The sequence below is a fragment of the Panicum virgatum genome, chromosome 9K, assembly GCF_016808335.1.
Source record: "Panicum virgatum strain AP13 chromosome 9K, P.virgatum_v5, whole genome shotgun sequence".
NCBI classification, from domain to species: Eukaryota; Viridiplantae; Streptophyta; class Magnoliopsida; order Poales; family Poaceae; genus Panicum; species Panicum virgatum.
Window position 1 is genome coordinate 12,651,374 of NC_053144.1, and position 23,904 is coordinate 12,675,277.

At 55.7% G+C, this 23,904-nt stretch overlaps 2 protein-coding genes across 2 annotated transcripts; both read right to left on the reverse strand.

Annotated features, from left to right (window-relative positions):
• Nucleotides 1-431: 431 nt before the first annotated feature.
• On the reverse strand, nt 432-5,752 carry LOC120648387 (guanine nucleotide-binding protein subunit beta). The gene is made up of 6 exons (XM_039925149.1): nt 5,399-5,752; nt 5,184-5,278; nt 3,457-3,881; nt 2,235-2,598; nt 1,485-1,598; nt 432-817 (listed from the first exon to the last, which is right to left on the reverse strand). Exons 1-6 carry the CDS (start codon nt 5,505-5,507, stop codon nt 782-784), a joined length of 1,143 nt encoding a protein of 380 aa, XP_039781083.1. The 5' UTR covers nt 5,508-5,752; the 3' UTR covers nt 432-781.
• Nucleotides 5,753-7,301: 1,549 nt separating this feature from the next.
• Nucleotides 7,302-23,904, reverse strand: LOC120648386 (glucan endo-1,3-beta-glucosidase 7-like). The gene is made up of 3 exons (XM_039925148.1): nt 23,675-23,904; nt 22,071-23,342; nt 7,302-7,797 (listed from the first exon to the last, which is right to left on the reverse strand). Exons 1-3 carry the CDS (start codon nt 23,742-23,744, stop codon nt 7,760-7,762), a joined length of 1,380 nt encoding a protein of 459 aa, XP_039781082.1. The 5' UTR covers nt 23,745-23,904; the 3' UTR covers nt 7,302-7,759.

Here is a 23,904-nt window from a genome sequence, read left to right on the forward strand (position 1 = left end):
AGATGATTAACAAGTCCATGAAGTCCATGCATTTTACAAGTTGGCCGGAAAACGGATTAAACAGTGCACTTTTCACATTTGCATCCGTATTGTCAAACTGAATGAATACAAATATAAATTCGAATATCCTCAAGCATGCGTACGAATCACTGTTTGAATATAAAGGTGCATTCAACTTTAAAATTTTATTCAGTAGGTCTTGTGAAACAATTTTGTATATATACCTTCGTTACTCTTGCTTGGCCTTGTCATTGTACCAAGAATAGTTAAATTGTTAGAAATGACGTGTACATCAATTTTGATACCAAAAAAATGGAGGAAAGTCAAGGGGGACACCAGCAGTGACTCAACCAAACAGACAAATAACTAGTACCTGGTAAGAATACAACATTGCTAAACGTGGAAATAATGCATACATCAGAGGAAGCTAATGTTCCAAATTTATCAAAAGATAAACTGATAGATTAGTTTCGGAATATACATGCTACTTCTCTAACTCCAAACAAGAAAAAGGTTGTACAAAGAAAGGGTAGGTCACACTTTGCTGATATACTGGTAATAACAGTATCAACAGACACTAACTCAACAAGATACAGCACATGATGTGTTGCCGAGAAATTGCTCCTTTTTCCCCCATTGAACATAGGCACGGTACACAAGATGCTATACTACAAAAACAACAAATCGATCCCCAGGAACAAGTCAAGTCGATCAAAGATCACCATTCGTAATGCACGGCAACGAAACATACAACATGGCGAAGAAATGTGGCTTCAGTGCTTCACACTATTTTCCGGTGTCCACTGAAGGCCCAAATCTGTAAATTTCAACAAGACAACTTTAAGATCAGAAGCTGAAGTTCACTCCAAATCATTCTCTATCTGGGATTGCATATGATAGTGCTATACTCAGCTGTGTAATTCCCAGTGTTACCGATAGAAATATGATATGAATGGGAAAAAGAAGAGCGTAATCCACCCTAGGTATTAATAAGTACTACTATTTCAATCCAAATAGTTCTCTAATCAGTACTCCCTCTGTTCTAAATTATTAGTTGTTTTAGCTTTTCTAGATACATTAATCTTTCGATGCAACTAGACATTATATATATGTAGATGCATAGCAAAAATTATGCATCTAGAAAAGCCAAAACAACTAAAAATTTGGGACGGAGGGAGTACCATGTAAGATTTAATCTACCTTGCAGGTTACCTGGGCAAAACATTGCAAACTCTGTACCCTCATATCCTAACTAGTATTGAATTATGATACACGCACATGTAGGAAGGTTAGGGCTTGGGGGATAAAAATTGATAACAAAAGGTGCACAAAGGCTCACAAAAATTCAGGCAATGCACAAGAAGACACTTTGAAAGGGGCTTAACCAAGAGCATTTACCATGTAGTACAACTACTACTTAGTTCTAGTAGAACTGTTAGTGTCCAAGACATAAAAAAGTTTACGCCATTGAGGAAGGTCCTTACCTTCAAATTTTTGTCCCAACTTCCTGTACACAATGCACTCCCATCAGATGACATTCCAAGGCAACTTATCCGACCATCATGGGAGTTCTGGAGGTTTCCCAAATTAAGTACCACCTGAGAATTTTTTAAATTTTTAAAATATTAACAAGAGAATAAATCAGCAATAAAGGGAGGCAGATATAAAATGGTGGGAGGCCGCCACAAGCCTTTCACAATAGCTTGAAGTCAGATATGCTTTTACATGCAGGTAATCAATTACACATCAAGTTGGCCCAATTCAAGCTTATGTATTTAACCTCTTGGCCTAATGCAGGAACTAGGAATCTTTGGATACAATACAAGTTACGACCCTCCAGTCACCTAAAGTTGATGTTCCAGACATGAATTTTTAACTTTCATCTAGCTCATTTTAGATGTCTAAATCGTCACCTTTTACTGACCGGAGGGAGTAATCTGTAGCAGCAGCCTCTAAATTTGTATGCCGGTTGCTGTATGCCTATATTGTTACTGAATGGCAACGGAGTTAGGTGTCTCTAACATAGATTATATCACTAGTCAAATTTGAATTTATATGGTTCACAAACTGTACCACAATCAAATATGTAATTTTTTAAAGTATAGAAGCAAACCAAATTGTGGTTGAACAGTTAATATAGCAGTAATTTGATCAGTGTTGATTCTTGGCGTTAATTTTCCTTTCAAATATATAAGCTGTATTTAATTTCATGGAAAATAGCCAAAAATACAAACCTCGGCAAGAAGTGTGTCCCACACATAACAGTCACCATTGGAGTACCCAGCAAAAAGTAGCCTTCCTGATATCGAAAATGCTATAGATGTAACAGTAGGTAATTCATTATCATTTCTAGCAGGCTCCCTACTGTACACCTGAAGTTGATGCCCTGTTCTCATGTCAAATAATCTACATGTTCCATCATCTGAGCCAGTACCAAACCTATGGCCATCAGGGAAAAACTTCACACTGTTAACGTCACCCTCATGTCCATGATAGGTTCGGACAGCCCGACTTGCAATTCTTATATCCCACAACCTCACAGTTGCATCACATGAGCCAGAGACAAACATATTTGTATTTGATGAGTTGATGGATACACTGAAAAAGAAACGGAAAGATCAGAGAACTCAAAACCAAACCTATAGACAAGCAAAAGTATTAGCAAACTCCAAATTTCAATGGCGACCAAATAAACCTGCATTTCCAGCAAAACATTTGTAAAGCAACAACATAACCGTGCTACCATATCTCATTGATGTTGATGTATTTGCCAAATAGGCATAATGCATTTGCCTTGCATGTGGTAGCTAGAATAGTTGGTAAGTGGTGCCTAATTCTACGAGGATAAAAATTTCATTCGGAATAAGTGATGTAATATCAGCAGCCTTTAAGGAAAGAGCGTTAACAAAATGCATACTTGTGCAACTGCTGAAGAGCCTGCGTGCTTGTTGCTACTAATTACAGCCAGTGCTAAAAAAGTATGCATTGTCCAATTGTCGCAGCCAACAAATACAAACCCGTCATTTATTTAAGTAGCTAAACGGCGGTGGCATGATCCTTTCAATACATTATTGAGAATATTTATGCAAGTCCATGATGATAACAATCAGTTAGCCAACAAAACTTTAGAAGTAATAGCGGTATTTCTGGTCATCAAATATTGAGCATATTGATAAAGCTATCAATCTAGTATCTACCAGCTTAAATTGAAAATGTATCAAGTGAGAAGATATCAATTAATAATTAGGAGATAACAATCAGTCCTCAAACAAAACTTTAGAAGCAATAGTAGTATTTTTGGTCATCAAGTATTGACATATTGGTAGAGCTAGCAACCTATTGTACCAACGCCTTAAATTGAAAATTTATCAAGTGAGAAGATATATTAGTTATGAGGGAAATCTGTGCTAGTACACACAACACTAAAAACACAGTCCTGAAACAACAAGCAATTACCTTAGAACATCAGCTGTATGCCCTGATGGAAATTCACCTCCAAATATCGATATCCTCTGGCCAGTAGTAACATCCCACAGAACACATGTCTGATCGCCTGAGCTTGTAATAAGGCGAGTTTCCTGATCTGGGACATATTGGCATGACGATACATAGCCCTTGTGTCCAGTAAGAATTCTAGATACAGGCATGTTCCCATCTCTGTCTGCTTGCGAGTTAAGATTGAAAATAGAGCATGCACTATCTAGACCACCACAGGCAACTGACTGGCCATTGGGTGCAAAAGCACATGTCATCACCCATGGGCAATGCAGCTTTATGGCATGCGTTTTCTGGCTTGTTAATGCATTCCATACAATTAGCCTTCCATCTTGTGAGGCACTGACTATCCAATTCTTTTCAGGAGTCCAATCCAGAGAATATACCTGTGATGAGTTATGAGTTAATACTAGTTATAGCACCATATAACCATTTCATGTAGCAATTTTGCAAACTAGTATACTAACAAGATACTGAGGTGCCCAATTTCCAAGAACAACGACAAAACCTAAATCTAGGAATCTTAGATGTTAGAACAGTTGGAATTTCAAAGCACCAGAAGTTCAAAACTTTAGCATCATAGTCTTAGCTAATACTTTAAAATTTGCATTTTGATTCAACATAAAGATGCATTCTTTCTGAGGTAATATTATCTGATTAGGGGTGTGATGGAAATCACTATAACCAGAACTGAGCTGTGCCGATGTACTTCAGAACACCCATAATTGTATTCACTGGTAAGATTAGCCTTGCCTGCTAGAAGAATCTCATATCCTACAGGACCAAACCTACATATTGATGGATGAGGACAAATGTTTACAAACCTTGATCATGGAGTCCTGTCCTCTCAGTTTCTAAAAATTCTATATGGGTCAGTTAACAACTATCATAACCCGAAATTGAGCTCCAATTTAACCTAACCACAGATTTTACCACGATAAGTATTATCTAATTACAGATGAAATTTCGAATTACTACTGTTCTTAAGTTCTAACCATATATTGCAAAATGCCCAAAATTTTACAACTTGACAGGGTCAACCTCGCTTATTGGATAAGTCTGTAGATACGCTTCCTACAGGACCCAAGTTCAATGAGCAATTGAGCACTCACAAATACTCTCCCCTTAAACGCGTAAGATCTTCAAATTTTGAAATGGAGGGAGGACCAAACAACCTCAAAACCATATATGCCTGGCATATTGGGATTATAGTACTGTATTTTGTAACAAAAAGAAAAGTGCATGAAGTGGATTAGGTGCCAGCTAAACTTGTGCTCTTCCAAAATGGCATCATGATTTCCCCAAACCACAAGCTAACTGTGCTGTAATCAACAACAGCGAGTCTACAGAGACATGAACAGTGCTAAATCCATGCTAAATTAGACGAAATTATAAAACACAAGTTGAAGCTAAAGTCAAGCAGGTACGAGTTTTTACCCGTGACGAACAACGACGCAGCTACGAGTTTTTACTCGTGAAGAACAATGACGCAGCTACGAGTTGCTACAATTACTGACCTCACGTTCCAAATTCAGCAATCCGCAAAAGCAAAAGAAAATGAAGTAGAAAAAAGAGCTCACCCATCTCCCAGACTCACACTCCAAATTGCACACGAGGAAACAGAAACTAAAGTTGAAGTCGCAAAATAGCTGCGCCGAAATGGAGAGGTGAGAGAGCAAGTCAACAACCTTTCCGCTGTGGCCCTGCAGCGTGCGGCAGCAGACCAGATCCGTCGGGTTGAAGCTCACCGGCGCCCTCCCCTGCGCCTTGGAGTACCTCGCCACTGCACGGCACAGTCGCGCACAGACACATCAATCAGCGAATGTCCGCAAATTCCCCCAACTCGCGTGAGGATTCCTGACGACGAGGCGCTGGAGGAGGAGAAAGAGGGCGGGCTCCTCACCGTCGGTGTCGAGGAGCATCTCCCGGCGCTGGCGGAGGCGCTCGCGCAGGGAGTTGACCGAGGCCGTCGCCGCGGCGTGCTTCTCCTTGAGCTCCGCCACGGACGCCATCGGGTGCCGCCCGCTAGCCTCTGCGCCGGGGACTCGCGCGACGGCGGGGGTGGTGGGGGATCTACCGGGACGCGCACATGGAGAGGGCCAGGGGGGCGCCTCCAATGGCTGCAGCCAAGCTTCGGAAGCTCCCGCCGCGGTGGGGTCCGGAGGAGCAGGAGGCGAACCCGCGGCGGCGGCGGCGAGAAACTGACAAGGTGCGCGATGGGGAGAGCCGCCCGAGAGAGGGAGGTTGGGGTGTGAGTTGCTGGGGACGCGGTGGGTTTTGGAAGGGGCGGGCGTAGCGGAGTGGTGGGCGTGCTCGCTTCGGGGTGCATGACATGTGGGGTCGGGTAACGAACCGCGGGCCCAAGTTGACGTGGTGTCTATCGTTTATGGCAGCCTCTGCTGCGGCTGGGATTGATGGGGATGGGTCCACGGGAGCACTGACCGTTGGTTCTTGGTTGTGGGCTTCACACTTGTCATTAAAACTATCACGTATGTTTTCGTTTTCTGAGAGAAGAATCTCGATGCATAGAATAATAAATTAAATTTATTTATAAATTTTTTTAAAAAATGGGTGTAATTTTTCATGACGAGTCTAATGACGATAATTAATTGATAATTGGCTACAATGATACTACAGTAATTATTATCTAATCACGAGGTCAAAGACCTCATTAGATTCTTCATGTTCCTAGCGCAGAGTTCTGAAAATAGTTTTGTAAACTGATTTTATTTGACATCGTAATTAGTAATCAAAATGTTACTATTCCTAACACAACAAACAAACGTAGCCCTGCACAACTTGTGTGCTTCGTCTACCTCGCCTTCGTGGCGGCTGGACTTGTGCCGAGCTGCGGTACAAGTCTGAAATGAGGGGGATGGCCGGCGGCCGCTAGCACCCCAATTGACAGAGACGACAATTGATAGCCTATCACCGGCGATCATCGGGGCGTGAGAAAACCCGGACATGACGAGGGAAGGTGTTTACTGTGGATCGTCGACTAGTACTATATATTATATCAAATTCTGTTGGGTTTTTTTAAAATTACAATTTTTTCGTAGTTATTTTTTTTAAATTACACAGCACAAATTATATATTCACAATACACGCACACTCGTGTGTTTAGCAACCTAGTGTAACCTCCAAAGAGTCCCGTACTCCCGTATATCTCAAATGCAGCATGATTAGCCGTGACTTTTTTTTCCACTTCCCTTTTTTTTTCCTCCGTCGGAGTTGTAACCGAAGATACCGCGTGCGGGTTAGCCCAAAACGGTCGGGTTAAAAGTCCATCACGGCGAAAATGACGTTGGAAGGAAGATGACGGCAGTCACATGTCCTATGCGCCACATGGAAATCCGACAAAGTTTTCGGCCCGGGCTGTGGGCTGTGTTCACTTTCCCAAACTCCTTCAAACTTTCCAAACTTTCCATCACATCGAAATATTAAATATAGCAAATGACTTATGCATGAAGTAATAAATGTAGGTAAATAAAAAAATTAATTGTATAGTTTTGATGTACGTTGTGAGACGAATCTTTTGAACCTAATTAGACTATAATAAAATAATATTTACCACAAACAAATAAAAAATACTACAATATAATATACTACAGTATCTGATGTGACTTTTTCTAACAAATCCACGGCAGGTCCACGCCCAACGTACCAACCGTTATCCCCCGTGCGACCACGCCATCGACCGACGTTGACGCAGCACGTTTTCGGCCGAGACCTTTCCCGTTGGGCTCATCCTGATACAGTTTATACCAGTTCTTGCACTGCACAAGATCATGCTGGCATGGTAACATTTTTAGGGTAAAAATTTGAATAATTCAGTCAAATTATTCTACTTATGGACAGACACACGCATACATTAACACACGCCACATGTCCATGTGCCATCACTGACAGGCTGACAGCAACTGACACTCGGTTTACACAAAGCCGCGAACGACAACTGTCACAGCTCACAAACAAAGGCAATCTTCTGTTCTCTCAACACAAAGGCCAGCCGCCAGCCAAGGGGAAACTTCTGCTGCTGCTACGACGAAGCCAAACAAGGGGACGCTTTGCACTCGCCACTGCACATGCACTTGGCGTCCCTACACCACAACAGGTCGACAACCACCGCCATTATTTGAAGCTTTATTCGATCCGTCCAGAGGGCCCCCGCCCCCCGCAGCAGCCCAAGCCGATCACCATGGCCCTCGCAGCGGAGGACGAGTCGTGCGCCACGCTGCCGGGGTTAGACAGTGGCTGCCTCCCATCATTGGCCTCCCCCGGTGTACACGCACGCGCCGTAGCCTGCGAGGAGAGAAACGAGATTTCATCAGATTGCCTCTTCGGCGATGAGCTGCAGGTATCCAAAGATGACAATGTCCGGCAAGGAACCATCTGCTGACGATGCACATTACAGAGCAAGAAATTGAGCTAATCTATACCTAGCAATCATGCCAAAGATTTCAGCGTAACAACAAAAGCAAGCAGACACCTAGATGACGTGAGAGAGATGCTAGAGTGTGACTCCAATCCAATGTCAGACCGATAGCAATGCAAACTTGGGCACTGTAACTTTAACCTGCCACTAATTCTGTGATCATGCTTGCTGTCTGCACCTAAAACTGCAGGCTTTTAGCTGGGGAATGTGGGACGCGTCAGAAAGCCTGATGACCAGCTCCGGTCAGCACATGAACAATGGATGAAGGAAAGAGATGACGGGTGTCGGTACCCTGTAACAGGGATACCCACTCTTACTGCAGCAAGGCAGGACCCGCGTAGTTGTCCATAGCTGCGCGGGAAAGGCGGAGTAGCCAGGCCCCACCGGTCAGGCTCTTCCCTCACTAGGCCAACGGCCCCGGACCCGCTCCCCGCCTGGGGAAGGGTCCGGAGACGCCACGTATCCCTAAAGAAGGGAAGCTCCGTGCCGACCGCCGAGGCCCGGACCCCCATAGGGGTCCGGGACCTCCTGCGCCCGTCCGGACGCCCACACCATGTAGGGGTCCGGAACCGCCACGTGTCCCGAGGACGCGGGATCGTGCGCGAGTCTTCCGCAGGGGGACTCGCCCACCCACCGCATTTAATGTGGTGGACAAGGCGTGCTCTGCCGCCGCGGTACGTGAGACAGCCTTTGTCAGGCCTCGCTGAGCACCGCGTATTACCAAGAAGCACAGTGCAGCCGCCTGTGCCGCATCCGCGCAGGGCCCGCCTGCAGCATTAAATGGATACGACAGCTCGGCACTTTTCCATCATGCCGCCTACGCCGCAAGCTACACCACCCGCTTAAGCAATGTGACGGGCGGTGCCACTAGCTGCGACGGGCCCGACCTGACAAGACGACGCTAGGACATGATGGACGAAGGGCTCCGGGAGCAGGCGAGGGAATCCAAGAGAGAGATCTACTTTGCCTGCGACGTCATAATGTATGAACAGTACGTTAGTTTATACTGCATCGTTGGACCCATCTGTCGGGGATCCAACGGCTGTGTACGCGCCCCCTTGAGATATAAAAGGGAGGCGCTCGCTGTGCACAGGACAGATCCATACAGACTCAAGCTCTCGCTCCTCCTCACTCTGGTGGGAAAGCAATACAACACACAGTGGACGTAGGGTATTACGCTCCGGCGGCCCGAACCACTCTAAATCCTGCTGTGTTCCTTGTGTTCTTGAGGGAGATCGATCTAGACTAGCTACCCCCTGAGTACACACCCTCTGGGCTAGGGCGGGTGCCTTCCGCCACCCGGCCGTGGTTTGCTGCACCACGACATTTGGCGCGCCAGGTAGGGGCGCTAGCTGGTCGCATTTCATCATCTTCTTCGTCCCCATGGTTCGCGTGGACGACGTGGAGATGACGGAGGGGGTGGCGTCCTCCACGCCACATGCCTCTCGCGTTCCTGCTCCAGGGGCAACTGTGCCTGTGGAGCAGCCACCGTTGGCGGCGGCACGCGCCGCCCGCCGGCAAGAGTCAGGGCGTCCATCAAGGGCCCCCCTCACAGGCTGCGAGCGGCGGGGCGCTAGCAGCGGCTAGGGAGTTGCTTCGCAACCCTCCGGCTGAGGCAGCCTCGCCAGACGCCCTGAGGCAGTGGCGAGACGACGTCGACCGTCTCCTCCACCTGGCTCAGGCCTCCCCCAGTTCTGCGAAGACTGGGCAACGACCTCCGCCTGGCAACGCGGTGGTACCTTACCACCAGCGTCAGGGCGGTGCGTCGGCATCTGTGCGCTCCCCCACCGTGAGGGGTGCACGAACAGAAGACTTGCGGGCGGAGCTCAACCGCCGGCGCGCGGGGGAGGATGCCCGCATCGCTGTCGAGAGGGCGCGAGAGCGCCGTCTCAACATTGAGGGACGCAACCTCAATGTCGATCTGGACGCAGCGGCACCCAGGCCTCCGGTGAACGCCCGGATTCAGTCAAGTGCACCGGTGGCCGGGGTGGGCTGTGCTGCGCTTGCGGAGCACCTCCGCGCCGTGGCGTGGCCACCCAAGTTCCGCCCCCACCTGCCGGAAAAGTACGACGGTACTACTAACCCGTCGGAATTCCTGCAGGTGTACGTTACCGCCATCACAGCGGCTGGTGGCAACGGCGCCGTCATGGCAAGCTACTTTCATGTAGCCTTGTCTGGGCCAGCCCGGACCTGGCTCATGAACCTCACACCTGGGACGATCCAGTCCTGGGAAGAGCTCTGTGCGAGGTTCACAGCGAACTTCGCCAGCGCCTACCAGCAGCATGGTGTGGAGGCACACCTTCACGCCGTGAGGCAAAAACCCGGGGAAACGCTTCGGGCTTTCATCTCGCGCTTCACCAAGGTACGGGGTACCATTCCTCGTATCTCAGATGCATCTATTATTACTGCTTTCCGCCAGGGGGTGCGTGATGAGAAGATGCTCGAGAAGCTGGCGACGCACGAGGTGGAAAGCGTCACTACGCTTTTCTCCCTGGCAGACAAGTGTGCCAGGGCCGCTGAGGGCCGTGCATGGCACTCAGCCCCCCAAGACGGAGACACCAAGGCTGGTGGCTCCAGTGCTACCGCTCAGGGCGGTGGCAAGAAGAAGAAGAACCGGGGTCGCGGGGAGCCGCATTCTGGCGGACCAGTCGTTGCAGCAGCAGCGCCAGCAGCGGCGCCGGCAGCGGCGGCAGCGGCTGGGGGCCAGAATACACACGGCAAACGCCCTCGCCCGCAAGGTGGAAGCGGAGGTTCATGCCCAGTGCATCCCACCGCTCGCCACAGCGCCGCTGACTGCCGCGAGATCCAAAAGCTCGCGAAACGGGTCAGTGGGCGGCGGGAGCAGTCCTCTAAGGATGACTCACCCCCTCCTCGCCAGCGGGCCGGCAAGGAGAAGGCCTCTGACAGCGGGGCCGCAGCCGGGGAGAAGGAGCTGGGGTACCAATCCCCCGCTCGAGAGCTGAAGGGCGTCTATCACAACGACGACTCCGATTCCGACAACGGCGACCGCCGCAAGAAGCTGTACGTAATGTATGGCGGGAGCTGGGAGCTTGTCTCCCGGCGGGACGTGAAGACCCTTCGCCGGGAAGTCCTTTCGGTGAAGCCGGGGGTCCCGAGGGCGGCGCCGCACCAGAGGTGGATGAACACCACCATCTCTTTCGGGCCATCCGACTGCCCGGAGAATATGGCCGGAGCTGGTGTGCTACCTTTAGTCACCGCTCCTGTCATATCCAACGTGAGGCCCTACCACGTGCTGATTGACGGTGGGGCTGGCCTCAACGTCATCAGTTATGCAGCATTTAAGCAGCTGCAGATCCCAGAGTCCAAGCTGACTCCCTCTCGCCCATTCTCCGGAGTGGGCCCACACCCGGTGTTCCCCCTGGGGAGCATCACATTGCCGGTCACGTTCGGGACCGAGGAGAACTTCCGCACAGAGAGCGTCATGTTCGATGTTGCGGAGGTGAACCTCCCGTTCAACGCCATCATTGGCCGACCGGCACTCTACCGCTTCATGGCCATTGCCCACTATGGGTATTTGGTCTTGAAAATGCCTTCCCCTGCCGGAGTCCTCACCGTGCAGGGCGACCGCACCGCTGCCGTCGCTGCAGTTGAGAGACTGCATACTCTGGCGGCAGAGGCTGCACGCTCCGAGGAGGATCCGTCCACCTCGCAACCCAGGGCGCCTGCAAAGGCTCCCAAGGTCCAACAATCTGATCCGGACCAAGTCCCCGTGAAGTCGGTACAGATTGGAGCAGACTCCACCAGGACCACCCGCATCGCGGGGAACCTGGAGGAGAAATAGGAAGACGCGCTCATCGCTTTCCTCCGGGCAAATGTCGACGTGTTCGCCTGGGAACCGTCACAGATGCCCGGGATCCCCAGGGAAGTGATCGAGCACAATCTGAGGATCTACCCCGACGCCACGCCGGTGCGCCAGAAGCCTCGGAAGCAGTCCGTGGAGCGGCAGAACTTCATCCGCGAAGAAGTCCACAAGCTCCTACACGCCGGCTTCATCGAGGAGGTCCACCATCCCGAGTGGTTGGCCAATCCGGTCGTCGTCCCAAAGGCCAACGGGAAGCTCCGGATGTGCATCGACTACACCAGCCTCAACAAGGCATGTCCAAGAGACCCCTATCCTCTTCCGCGTATCGATCAGATCGTGGACTCCACCTCCGGGTGTGATCTCTTGTCTTTCCTAGATGCATACTCTGGTTTCCACCAGATTCAGATGTCTAGAGAGGATAGGAAGCATACTGCCTTTGTAACAGTAGATGGGCTTTATTGCTACATTGTCATGCCGTATGGTCTAAGGAATGCCTTACCCACGTTTGTACGAGCTATGAACAAAACCTTCTGTAATCTAATTAGAGATATTGTTGAGGTGTATGTCGATGACATTGTGGTCAAGACTAAGGTAGGGTCAACACTCGTGGAGGACCTGTCCCTCGTCTTCGACCGTCTTCGTGCCACGCGCACGAAGCTGAACCCAGAGAAGTGCATCTTCGGCGTCTCAGCAGGGAAGCTGCTGGGTTTCCTGGTCTCGCATCGAGGCATCGAGGCAAACCCAGCCAAGATCAAGGCGATCGAAGCAATGAGGCCTCCTGGCCGCATCAAGGACGTCCAGAAGCTTACTGGATCTCTCGCTGCTCTTAGCCGCTTCATATCGAGGCTGGCTGAGAGGGCCCTTCCCTTCTTCAAGCTGTTGAGGAGGTCCGGTCCATTTTCATGGACCGAAGAGGCTGAACAGGCCTTCCAGGAGCTGAAGCAGCACCTCACCTCGCTGCCAGTATTGGTGGCACCAGAACCCGGTGAGCCGTTGTTTCTGTATCTTGCTGCATCTGCGGAGGCGGTCAGCATGGTGCTGGTCGCCGAAAGGATGGAGCAAACTTGCCAGGGGAGCACCAAGGTCCTCTTGGCCAAGGATGGTGAGCCGGACCCCGGACACGGGGGCCCGTCAGCCTCACCCCAGCTTGAAGGTCCGGATCCTGCACAGGCAGGTCCGGAGGAGCCTCATCACGGTGGGAACCCAGAACCACTGGGGGCCCAAGGGACAGATGTGGTGGACAAGGGCGAGCCGGACCCAGGAACTAGGGTCCGGACTGTCCAAAAGCCAGTCTACTACGTCAGTGAAGTACTCCACGAGGCAAAGGCCAGGTATCTTGAGACGCATAAGCTTATCTATGCAATACTTATTGCGTCCAGGAAACTGCGCCACTACTTTCAAGCACACCGAGTTGTTGTAATGACCTCTTACCCATTAAGAGCGATCCTACACAACTCCAACGCCACAGGCAATATCGCCAAGTGGGCAGCAGAGCTGGCGGAGTTCCAACTGGATTTCCAGCCACGCCATGCGGTCAAGAGCCAGATCCTGGCTGATTTCATAGCGGAGTGGACTCCTTCCCCAAGCAACCCTTGGGGTCCGGTCATAAACGTTGGACCCCCGGAGCCGGAAATCAGGACACCAGTCTTCACCGAACCTCACTGGACACTCTTCTTTGATGGGTCCGCCCGCGAGAAGTGGGCCGGGGCTGGTGTGGTCCTCATTGACCCAAACGGAGATCAGCTGAAGTACATGGTGCACCTTGAGTTCAAGGCCACCAACAACATGGCGGAATACGAGGCTCTGATCTTCAGCCTGACGCAAGCCCTCTCATTGGGGGTCCGGCAGCTTCTGGTGAAGGGGGACTCCCAGCTAATCATTAAGCAGGTCCGAGGGGATTGCAACTGCAATAATCCCCAGCTCGCGGCATACCTCATACACGTGAGGAAGCTCGAGAAGGACTTCGACGCCTTGGAACTACAACACGTTCCCCGCGAGCACAACTCAGCAGCAGATGATCTCTCTGCGAGAGCATCTACCTGGGCATCTGTGCCTGAGGGTGTCTTTGAAAGACGGCTGCTGAAACCTACCGCCCAGCCCGCCGAGCCGGGTGACGGGGATCAAGCTGGCACCTCGAAGCTAGCGGTCCCGGCAGCATTCCACCTATGGTGCCCAACTGGGGCTGTGTGTTCTGTTGAGGAGCCTGGTGTCCTCACAGAGCCACCCCTACCTGCTTTGGGAGCTCCCGATGCATGGATCTCCGAGATCCGGGACTACCTGAAGGATAACATCCTCCCTGATGACGATGTGTCCGCTGAGCGCATAGTCCGATTGGCTAAACGCTACGCGGTGGTAGAAGGGGATCTCTACCGCCGTGGCGCCAACGGAATCCTCATGCGATGCATTTCCCAGGGAGAGGGCCGCGAACTGCTCGCGGAGATCCATGGAGGCGAGTGCAGAAGTCATTCCTCCTCTCGCACGCTTGTTGGCAAGGCCTTTCGGCATGGCTTCTACTGGCCAACAGCACTCCAGGATGCGGCTGAGCTGGTAAGGTCCTGCAAAGCATGCCAGTTCCATGCAAAGCAAATACACACCCCAGCTCAAGCTCTGCAGATGATTCCACCCTCATGGCCATTCGCTGTGTGGGGTGTGGATATCCTGGGGCCTTTCCCCCGGGCTGTCGGCGGATACCGGTTCCTCTATGTCGCCATCGACAAGTTCACCAAGTGGCCGGAGGTTACTCCTGTGGTGAATATTACTAAGAAATCAGCAGTCGCATTCCTCAGGTCCATTGTGTGCAGATTTGGCGTCCCAAACCGCGTCATCGCGGACAACGGGACCCAATTCAAAAGCAGACTTTTCCAAGAGTACTGTGAGGACATTGGCATCCAGCTATGCTTTGCGTCCGTGGCACATCCCCGCAGCAATGGACAGGTTGAGAGAGCGAATGCAGAGATCCTCAGGGGACTCAAGACCCGCACCTACAACTGCTTGAAAAAGCATGGTGCCAAATGGGTTGACGAGCTTCCGTGTGTACTATGGGGCAACCGGACCACACCCAGCCGGGCTACCGGGGAGACTCCGTTCTTCCTGGTCTACGGGGCTGAAGCATGCCTTCCCCCAGAAATTCACCTGGGCTCACCACGGGTCCAGGCCTTTGACGAATCCATGCAGGAGCAGCTGCGGTGCGACGACGTGGACTTCGTTGACGAGCGAAGGTGGCGAGCAGCAATCCGAAATGCACGCTACAACCAGGCGCTCCGGCGCTATCATCAACGGTTCGTGCACAGTAGGGAGCTCCGGGCTGGCGACCTCGTCCTCAGACGGATCCTGAACCGAGCGGGGCTCCACAAACTCTCCCCCACCTGGGAGGGGCCTTTCAAGGTTACAGAGGTATGCCGGCCCGGGTGCGTTCGCCTCGCCACAGAAGACGGAGTGCCGCTGCCCAACCCGTGGAACATAGAGTATCTGCGTAAGTTTTACACCTAGGCAGAGCAGGGAAATAACTTTTCCTTTGTAACAAGATAGAGTTAGCGTGCGGCCCGGAGCGGTTGAGGGCCACCCTCGTAAACCCGACCTCTGGCATCCATCGCACTAGCGGCTAACGCGCGGCTCAGAGCGGTAGAGGTCCGACCTCATAAACCCGGCCTCTGGCATCCATCGCGCAAGCCATGTACATCGAGATTGCAAAGGAAAGATTTTCTCCTAGTTCTGTCTTTGTGTCAAAGTTAAATTACGCATTTCGATTCTCGGAATTTTCGCCTTTCTCTAACCCCCGCGGGACCTCTACTCTTATTGCTGCAACTAAGATCTGCATTGAGCTGCTGGACTACCGTACAGGTCCGGACCCTCTTCCTGCTGGAGAGGGGTCCGGACCCCTTGGGACCTACTCTGGGGAGCGGGTACTTGTTTCCTGGGGTGGTTCGGAGCCCAGTGTAGCCGCTTAGCTGGTTCCGTACCCAAAAGCCTGCACTCTCCACCACCCTGTAACGAGTGCTCTAGTACCTGGAGCCGGGTAATTGGGGGCCCGGACCTCGTCCCAGCTCAAGAGCTGGCTTCCTAAGTCCAACACGGTGTGTCCAGCACTATATCTCAAAGGATCGAGCACAGCAAAGTGGCCTCACCCACTGCTGCGAAGGGTCTAGGACGATGAAGCCAGGTCCGGAAAGATCGTGCTGTTTCCTGGAGTGGTCCGGAGCCCTGCGTAGCGCCTTAGCCTGGTTCCGACCCTAAGCCTACGCACTCCCCCACTCTGTAACAAGCACAGAGCTACCTGGGCCTGCGCATCTAGAGTCCTGGACCTGGTACCAGCCTGGGATTGGTCAGGAATGAGCCCCGCGGGTCTGCTACTAAGCTATAACTTTGAAGTGGTACACAGGTTCAAACCTGGCCAGTGGTAGACAGTCTCAAACCATTGAGCCTACCTACCAGGGGGTCCAAGTATCTGCTTCAAAGCTTTCATGCAGGACAAGAGCCAATCTCGATGGTAGACAGACTCATAGCAACTGAGTCTCTCTCCCAGGGGGCCAGGGCATCCGCTTTGTCCCAGACATCATGGATGAATTCTGCATGCGTCAAATAGCTAAGTTGCAGCATCGTTGCTACTACATAAGCAAACTTGATTCTTCTATCTGTACTCCTGTATACTACACAGAGAACAAGACGCTTGATCGTCTTGCAGGCTATGCAGCCCTATGCCAAGGAGGTCCGGAGTATCTTCTACGGCTCAGATGGCAGACAGGTCGAAGCAACTGAACCTATCTGCCAGGGGGCCAGGGCGCCGGGGTGCTGCATATTGCAAATCAACAACTGACAAACAGCTAAGTTGAAGTTTTTCTGCTTCAAAAAAATTTTTTCAGCTAGTACAAAGTTTGTTACATAATGCAACAGGAAAAAGATACAATGCCCAGCTCAAGGGTCTGCAGGCTCTCGCTTGAAGTAGGAGGCGACGAAGTCAACGACCTCCTGCACGCTGTCCCGAGCGGCGGCCTCTGTCTCCGCTACAGGGCCATCGACCACGGGCGCCAACGAGATGGTCGGGTCGTGGCTCCGGAAGCAGGTCAGGATGTGCTCCGCCACCATCCGGATCAGCTCGCGGCCCTCGGTTTCGAGCTGTCCAGCAAGGACCGGCCCCAGGCGCTGGAGCCTATCCGAAGCAGAGCTCAGCACTGGGAGCGCGTCAGCTATCGAAGCTGGCGGCTCCGCCACCTGGATTGGGCTCATCCCAAATGGCACCAGTGCGAGGCTCGCTTCGGCCGCCCAGTCAGCGATCCGCTGGGCTCCTGCGCGCTGGTCCTCCTGGTGCTTCCGGACCGCCTCCCGGACCGCCTCTTGCACCCGGGTGTCCAGGGCCACCTTCGCCACCTCCACCTCGCGGGACCTCTCCTCGAGCACGCGGGACCTCTCCTCGAGCTTGGCCTCCCTCTGCTCCGCCCACGCCTTCAGCTTCTTGAGCGAGTCTCGCTGGCGCCCGAGCTCCTTCTCTATGCCGGTGGCGTGAGCCTCCCGCTTGGCGAGGGACTTCCGGTCCTCCTCCAAATCTGCCTCGTCGGCAGTCAGCTGACGGGCCCTCTCCTGCAGTTGTTCACGCCATCCCTGCAGAGTTGCAGAGAAGACGTCGAGCTCCTGCCTCCGGACCTCGAGGTCCTCGCTGCGAGTCTCCAGCTCTGACTGTTGGGCTGCGAGGTGGGCCTCGAGGTCAGACCGTTGAGCAGCAAAGCCAACAACCTCCAGGGTGAAGTCCCGCTCCCGCTGTGCCAGGGATTTCTCTCGGTTTGACACCGCGAACTCTCGGTCAAACACCTTCTTAAGGTTGGCTCGGTAGGCCTCTTGGTCCGCCTTGAGCTTTGACCGAGTTTCCGCGGCGTGGGAGGCTTCAGCCTTCGTATGCGCCTCCAGACGGGTGTGCCAATCGGAGAGGCGCTGACGCTCGCTCTCCAGAGCTGACCACTCCCGCCGGAAGGCCACCTCGGCGGAGGAGGTTGCCTCCTCGATCGAACGCCGAACTCGCGACAGCACCTGAGGAAGCGGAGTCGCATCCTCCTCCGGGAGCTGAAGCTGCGGGAGCCGCCTGCCAAAGACCACCTCCAACTCCTCCTCTGCAACAGGACCGGAGCTGGGGCTAGGGGCTTCCGCTGCGGCACTCGTCTCCGGCGCCTCCGCTGCCGCCGAGTCGGGCGCGGCCGGGCCCAGCTCCGGCACCTCCGCTGTCGCCGAGTGGGGCGCGGCCGGTCCCAGCTCCGGCGCCTCCGCTGTCGCCGAGTGGGGCGCGGCCGGTCCCAGCTCCGGCGCCCCCGCTGCCGCCGAGTCGGGAGCGGCCGAGCCCAGCTCCGGCGCCCCCGCTGCCGCCGAGTCGGGCGTGGCCGAACCCAACTCCGGTGCCGCCGTGGCGGACGCGGCCGCGTCGGGTACGGTTGCGGCCGCCGCGTCGGGTGCCCCCGCCACCGATATGTCAGGTGCGGCTGCGCCCTGCACCGGCACCTCCACCACCGTGTCGGGTGCGGCTCCGCCTAGCTCTGGCGCCTCCGCCGCTGCAGCATCGGGGGCCGCGGCGTCCAGAGCCGGCTCTTCAGCCACCACGGCATCGGGTGCGGCTGCACCCAGCACCGGCGCCACCGCCGCCGCCGCTGCTGCACTGAGCACTGCAGAGTCTGGAAATGGCATGACAGTCAGCATCGCATCATGTGCCACGGAGTAAGCAGCAGGACGCCGTACCTGAGGGTCCCGCACCTGCTGCCTCCGTCGCTGTCGATGCCGAGGTCGCCGCCGCCCGGGCACCTGCTGATGTGCCAACGGTGGTAGAAGAACCGCTGGGGCGGGAAGCCCTGGTAGCAAAGCAGAAAAGCCATAAAAAAAAACAGAGCACCGGCACAAAGGAGGAGAGAAGAATGACACTGACCCGGAAGTACCGGGGACCCAGCGTCCCCGGAGCCCGGTCCTCTTCTCCTGCGGCTGCTCCTGTTGCTGCTGCTGCCCCTGCAGCTGCGATGCAGGCGCGACCCGGGCTTGCTCCCGCTGCTGCTGTCCCTGTGGCTGTGGCATGGGCACAACCCGTGGTCGCACCTGTTGCTGCTGTTGCCGCCCGCGTGCCTGCTGCCGCTGCTCTTGCGGCTGCTCTTGCTGCTGCTCTTGCTGCCGGCGGGAAGAACTCCTTGGCGGCGATGGTGGTGATCCAGTTGCGCCAGAGGACCCGTGGGAGCCGGCAGCCCGGGAGCTACCCTGGCCTGCACCCTCAGAAGACCTCTGGCGCTTCGCGGCGGGCTCCGAGACCAGGGTTCCGTCGCCCCGGAGCAGCCTCCGCCGGCCTGCGTCTCCCGACGACGCACCGGAGCTGCCCTGTGCCCGGCTGGAGCCGGCCGCGACCGCACTGCTAGCCGCGGCCTGCTTCCCCTTCGTGGTGGCACCGGACCCCGCAGCGCTCAGCGTAGCCTGATCCCCGGACGTGCCAGGGATCCGGAGCCCGCGGTCCGGGTCACCTCCGGTCTGCCGTGGGGCCAGTCCCCCGTCGTCCAGGGTTGGCAGGGTGGCCAGCACCGCCGCCCTCGCCGGGTCCTCGCAGAGGGGGACTATGCTCTGCGGGAGAATCAGGTTCTCCGGGATGAAGGTGTCTCCCGTCACGTTCCGCACCAGGACCTCCAAGGCCTCCTGGGTCAGGTTGCTTCCCTCCCCGCGGTGGGTCCTGCTGCAATCGTTGAGGCCGGTGAAGCTCCACGCCGGTCGCGGCCGCTGCTTCAGGGGGGCGATCCGGCGCTTCACGAAGTCGCCGAGCACGTGCCATGAGGTGAGGCCGCTCTCCGCCAGCGACCTGATTTTGTCCAGCACGGAGTCGAACTCCGGCTGCAGCGATGGCTTGGTCCTCCAGGATGCTTTGTTGGAGGCGGGCCCCGCGGTCGGCAGGACGAGGCGCTCGTTGACTCCGGTGGTGGCGATCACCCAATCCCTGCGCCACTCCTCCCACCTTCCGCCAGCAAGGCCGGGAATGTAAGGGGTCGGCAGGTCGCTCCTTATCTGGAAGTAGTACCCTCCCACTTCGTCCCTGCTCCTTCCGGACCTCACCAGGATAAAGAAGTAGCGGAAGAGGATGACGCAGGGACGCACTCCCACGAACATCTCGCATAAATGCACAAAGATGGACGCCAGGAGGAGGGAGTGGGGCGTCAGATTATGAAGCTGGAGGCCGAAGTCTTCCAGCAGCAGCAGCAAAAATGAAGAAATCGGCAGTCCCACGCCGGCGGAGACGTGCGAGGTGAATAGCACGAACTCCCCGGCGCGGAGGTTGCCAAGGGGAACCGAGCCTGCTCGCACGCCCCAGCCGGTCTCCTGAGCGCTCCACCCAAGCAGGCGGCGCACTGTGTTCAGTTCTCCCTCGGTCTGGAAGCGACGGGGATGAACAAGGGACGCCATCTCTTGGTGGGTGAGGAAGGAGCCTGTGTAGGGGGGAGAGAAGGGCGAGGAAGGCTCGGAGGCAAAGGGGCGCAAAGGCTGGAGGAAGAAGACGAATGCGGGAAAGCAACCGTGGAATGCGGTATGCCCCGCTATAAAGCCTGACTCAACCAGCACGCCCCGGAACCGTCGCCGGAACTCAAGCGACGCCCGCACCCGGAGTTAGCCGCCCAGTCCATGACGTGGGGGCCCAGGCCCACCTGTCAGGGAGGGTGGGTAATCAACGAGGGTGCGAAAAGGCGGGATCCGAACCGTCGCCCGCGCGCGTGAAGCAAGGCGGAAGCCGAGCTGACGTGCGCGCATTAATCGCAGGCGTGGCCGAGCTTCTCGGGAGCTGCGCCGGTGGTAAATGATCCGTTTACTCCGGCCGCAACAATGCCGAGCGTCGCGCGTGTGACTAGGTGAACCACTGATCGTGGGGCCCATAGTCAGTAATCCGTTGCGACGTGATGAGGCAGCATCCAACCCGACGGGTGGTCAAAGCCGGTCGAGACCCCTGCAGAAAGGAACTTCAAGCCATACAGAGCCAAATCGCAGAAGTGGCCCCACCTGTGGGTTCGTACCTTCCCCAAGGTGGGCCCGGGGGCCACTGTCGGTACCCTGTAACAGGGATACCCACTCTTACTGCAGCAAGACAGGACCCGCGTAGTTGTCCATAGCTGCGCGGGAAAGGCGGAGTAGCCAGGCCCCACCGGTCAGGCTCTTCCCTCACTAGGCCAACGGCCCCGGACCCGCTCCCCGCCTGGGGAAGGGTCCGGAGACGCCACGTATCCCTAAAGAAGGGAAGCTCCGTGCCGACCGCCGAGGCCCGGACCCCCATAGGGGTCCGGGACCTCCTGCGCCCGTCCGGACGCCCACACCATGTAGGGGTCCGGAACCGCCACGTGTCCCGAGGACGCGGGATCGTGCGCGAGTCTTCCGCAGGGGGACTCGCCCACCCACCGCATTTAATGTGGTGGACAAGGCGTGCTCTGCCGCCGCGGTACGTGAGACAGCCTTTGTCAGGCCTCGCTGAGCACCGCGTATTACCAAGAAGCACAGTGCAGCCGCCTGTGCCGCATCCGCGCAGGGCCCGCCTGCAGCATTAAATGGATACGACAGCTCGGCACTTTTCCATCATGCCGCCTACGCCGCAAGCTACACCACCCGCTTAAGCAATGTGACGGGCGGTGCCACTAGCTGCGACGGGCCCGACCTGACAAGACGACGCTAGGACATGATGGACGAAGGGCTCCGGGAGCAGGCGAGGGAATCCAAGAGAGAGATGTCCTTTGCCTGCGACGCCATAATGTATGAACAGTACGTTAGTTTATACTGCATCGTTGGACCCATCTGTCGGGGATCCAACGACTGTGTACGCGCCCCCTTGAGATATAAAAGGGAGGCGCTCGCTGTGCACAGGACAGATCCATACAGACTCAAGCTCTCGCTCCTCCTCACTCTGGTGGGAAAGCAATACAACACACAGTGGACGTAGGGTATTACGCTCCGGCGGCCCGAACCACTCTAAATCCTGCTGTGTTCCTTGTGTTCTTGAGGGAGATCGATCTAGACTAGCTACCCCCTGAGTACACACCCTCTGGGCTAGGGCGGGTGCCTTCCGCCACCCGGCCGTGGTTTACTGCACCACGACAACGGGGAATGAGGAAAGCCGGTTCCCTTTCCTCACGCACATGTCATGCCACCATTGCCGTGTTCTCTGCGGCGCTCAAGCAGATTTGCAGGAACAAACGCCGGACAAAATAATCAGGCCATGTCGGCGGCCAGGCCTGCTGCCTCGCGCCGGCTGACGGCCGAGGCTCCATGACGAACCAGGGAGAAGCATGACGGATCGGAGAGACGCGGAGAGGAAGGGAGGCGCGTGCGTGCACTCACTGGGGTTGTCGGAGGTGAGCGTTGCGGACGCCCGGAAGTCGCAGTTCCAGGGGTGGCGCCCCGCCGCCTGGTAGAGCTGGTTGATGGCGTACGCGGCGTGGGCGCGCACCGTGTTGGGCTCGAAGCACGCGCCGCCGGGCTGGATGGCGCCGCAGTCCACGCCCACCTGCGCGCACGCGTAGTCCAGGTCCGCCTGCAGCTCCGCGTCCGACGCGCCGTCCCGCGCCACGCACCACCCGCCGCCGCCGCCGCCCCGCGGCTGCCCCGCCGCCGGCGCGGCGGCCCCCGCCCCCGCCAGTCCGGCGTCGTACGCCATGCTCAGGTCCGTGTGGTACAGCCCGAAGGAGCGCTCCGACGCCGGCCCGGGCTTGAGGTCCTCGTCGTACAGCGCGAACAGGTACGTCTCCACCGGCCTCCCCGGCATCAGCGGCGTGCCGGCGCCGGACCGCAGGTGGGCCACCAGGTTCGACACGTACGCCCGGGCGTTCTCCACCGAGGCGCCGGGCTCGCCGGCGTCGCCCCTCGTCGGCCACCCCGTCTCCGCCACCACGATGTCCACGTTCCCGTACCCGGCGCGCACCATCGCCGACTTGACGGCGTCCAGCTGCGCGTCGAACATGTTGGTGTACTTGATCTTGGAGCCGGCGTCGACGCGGCCGGCGTTGGGCTGGAAGAGGCAGAAGGCGAGCGTGTCCGGGCGCGGGTCGGACTGGTACGCGAACCACGGGTAGGGGTTGATCATGAAGGGCGCGCCGGTCTTGCTGAGGAAGCTCAGGATGCCCTGCACCTGCGGTGTGATGTCCGGGTGGAACGCGCCCGTGGACGGCGGGTCCGACTGCGCCATCACGCCCATGGTGTTGACGGTGGAGAACCTGACCCCCGCGGCGGCGCCGCCCGCGGCGGCGGCGGCGGCGCGGAGGTTCTGCATGGCCGGGAGCAGCGCCGCGGCCAGGGAGGCGTCCCCGGACTCGAGCACCTCGTTGCCCACGGCCACGGCGGAGATGGCCGTGGCCGGGACGAACGGGAGCACGTTGGCGGCGAGCCACCGCGACGCCGCGGCCGGGTCCGCGGCCAGCGAGGGGATGTCGCCGTTGGCCACGCCGACGACGACGGAGATGTTGGAGCCGGCCAGCGCGCGGATGAGCCCCGCGTCGACGCCGTAGAGCCGGACCTTGGAGATGGCCGTGGACTTGAGCAGCCGCGCCGTCTCCTCCGGCGGCGGCAGGTTGTCCGCCACCTCGCCGTAGTTGACGCCGATGTACGGCTGCGCGCCTGCACGCGCGCGAATGGCGCACGGAAATCCGGCGGGGCCATCGTCATTCGTAAATCACCCACCGAACAAACAAAAGCAGCCGACAAGATCCTCCCCTAGCTCAATCAACCCAATCCAGAAACTGAGAAAAGGCATAGAAATTCATCTGGAGATCTTTGAGGCTCGGAAAGCCTGGATTTCATTTCCCCATCCCCTCGCCCGCCAACTTTCCCTGCACTCCTCGGGCCTCGCGATCGAGATCGGTATTGCCAAGAATAGAGACTGCTGGTCTGCTGCTGCCGCAGCAGCTAAAGAAAAAAAAGCCGATTGGATTAGGATTAGGATTACTCACTCGACGCGCAGACGAGGCTGAGGAGCCAGATTGGCAGCAGAGATGAGACGGTCCTCGCCGCCGCGCCCATGGGGTCGTCACTGTCAGTCAGAGCCGAGAAAGAGGCGAGGGAGAGCGCGGGGGGGAAAGGGACGGACGAGGAGGAGCAGCGGAGCGGAGCCGTTAAAACACGCGGCGGGGTGGATCGATGAGAGGGGCGTAGGCGCCGGCCAGATGACGCGGAGGGCAGC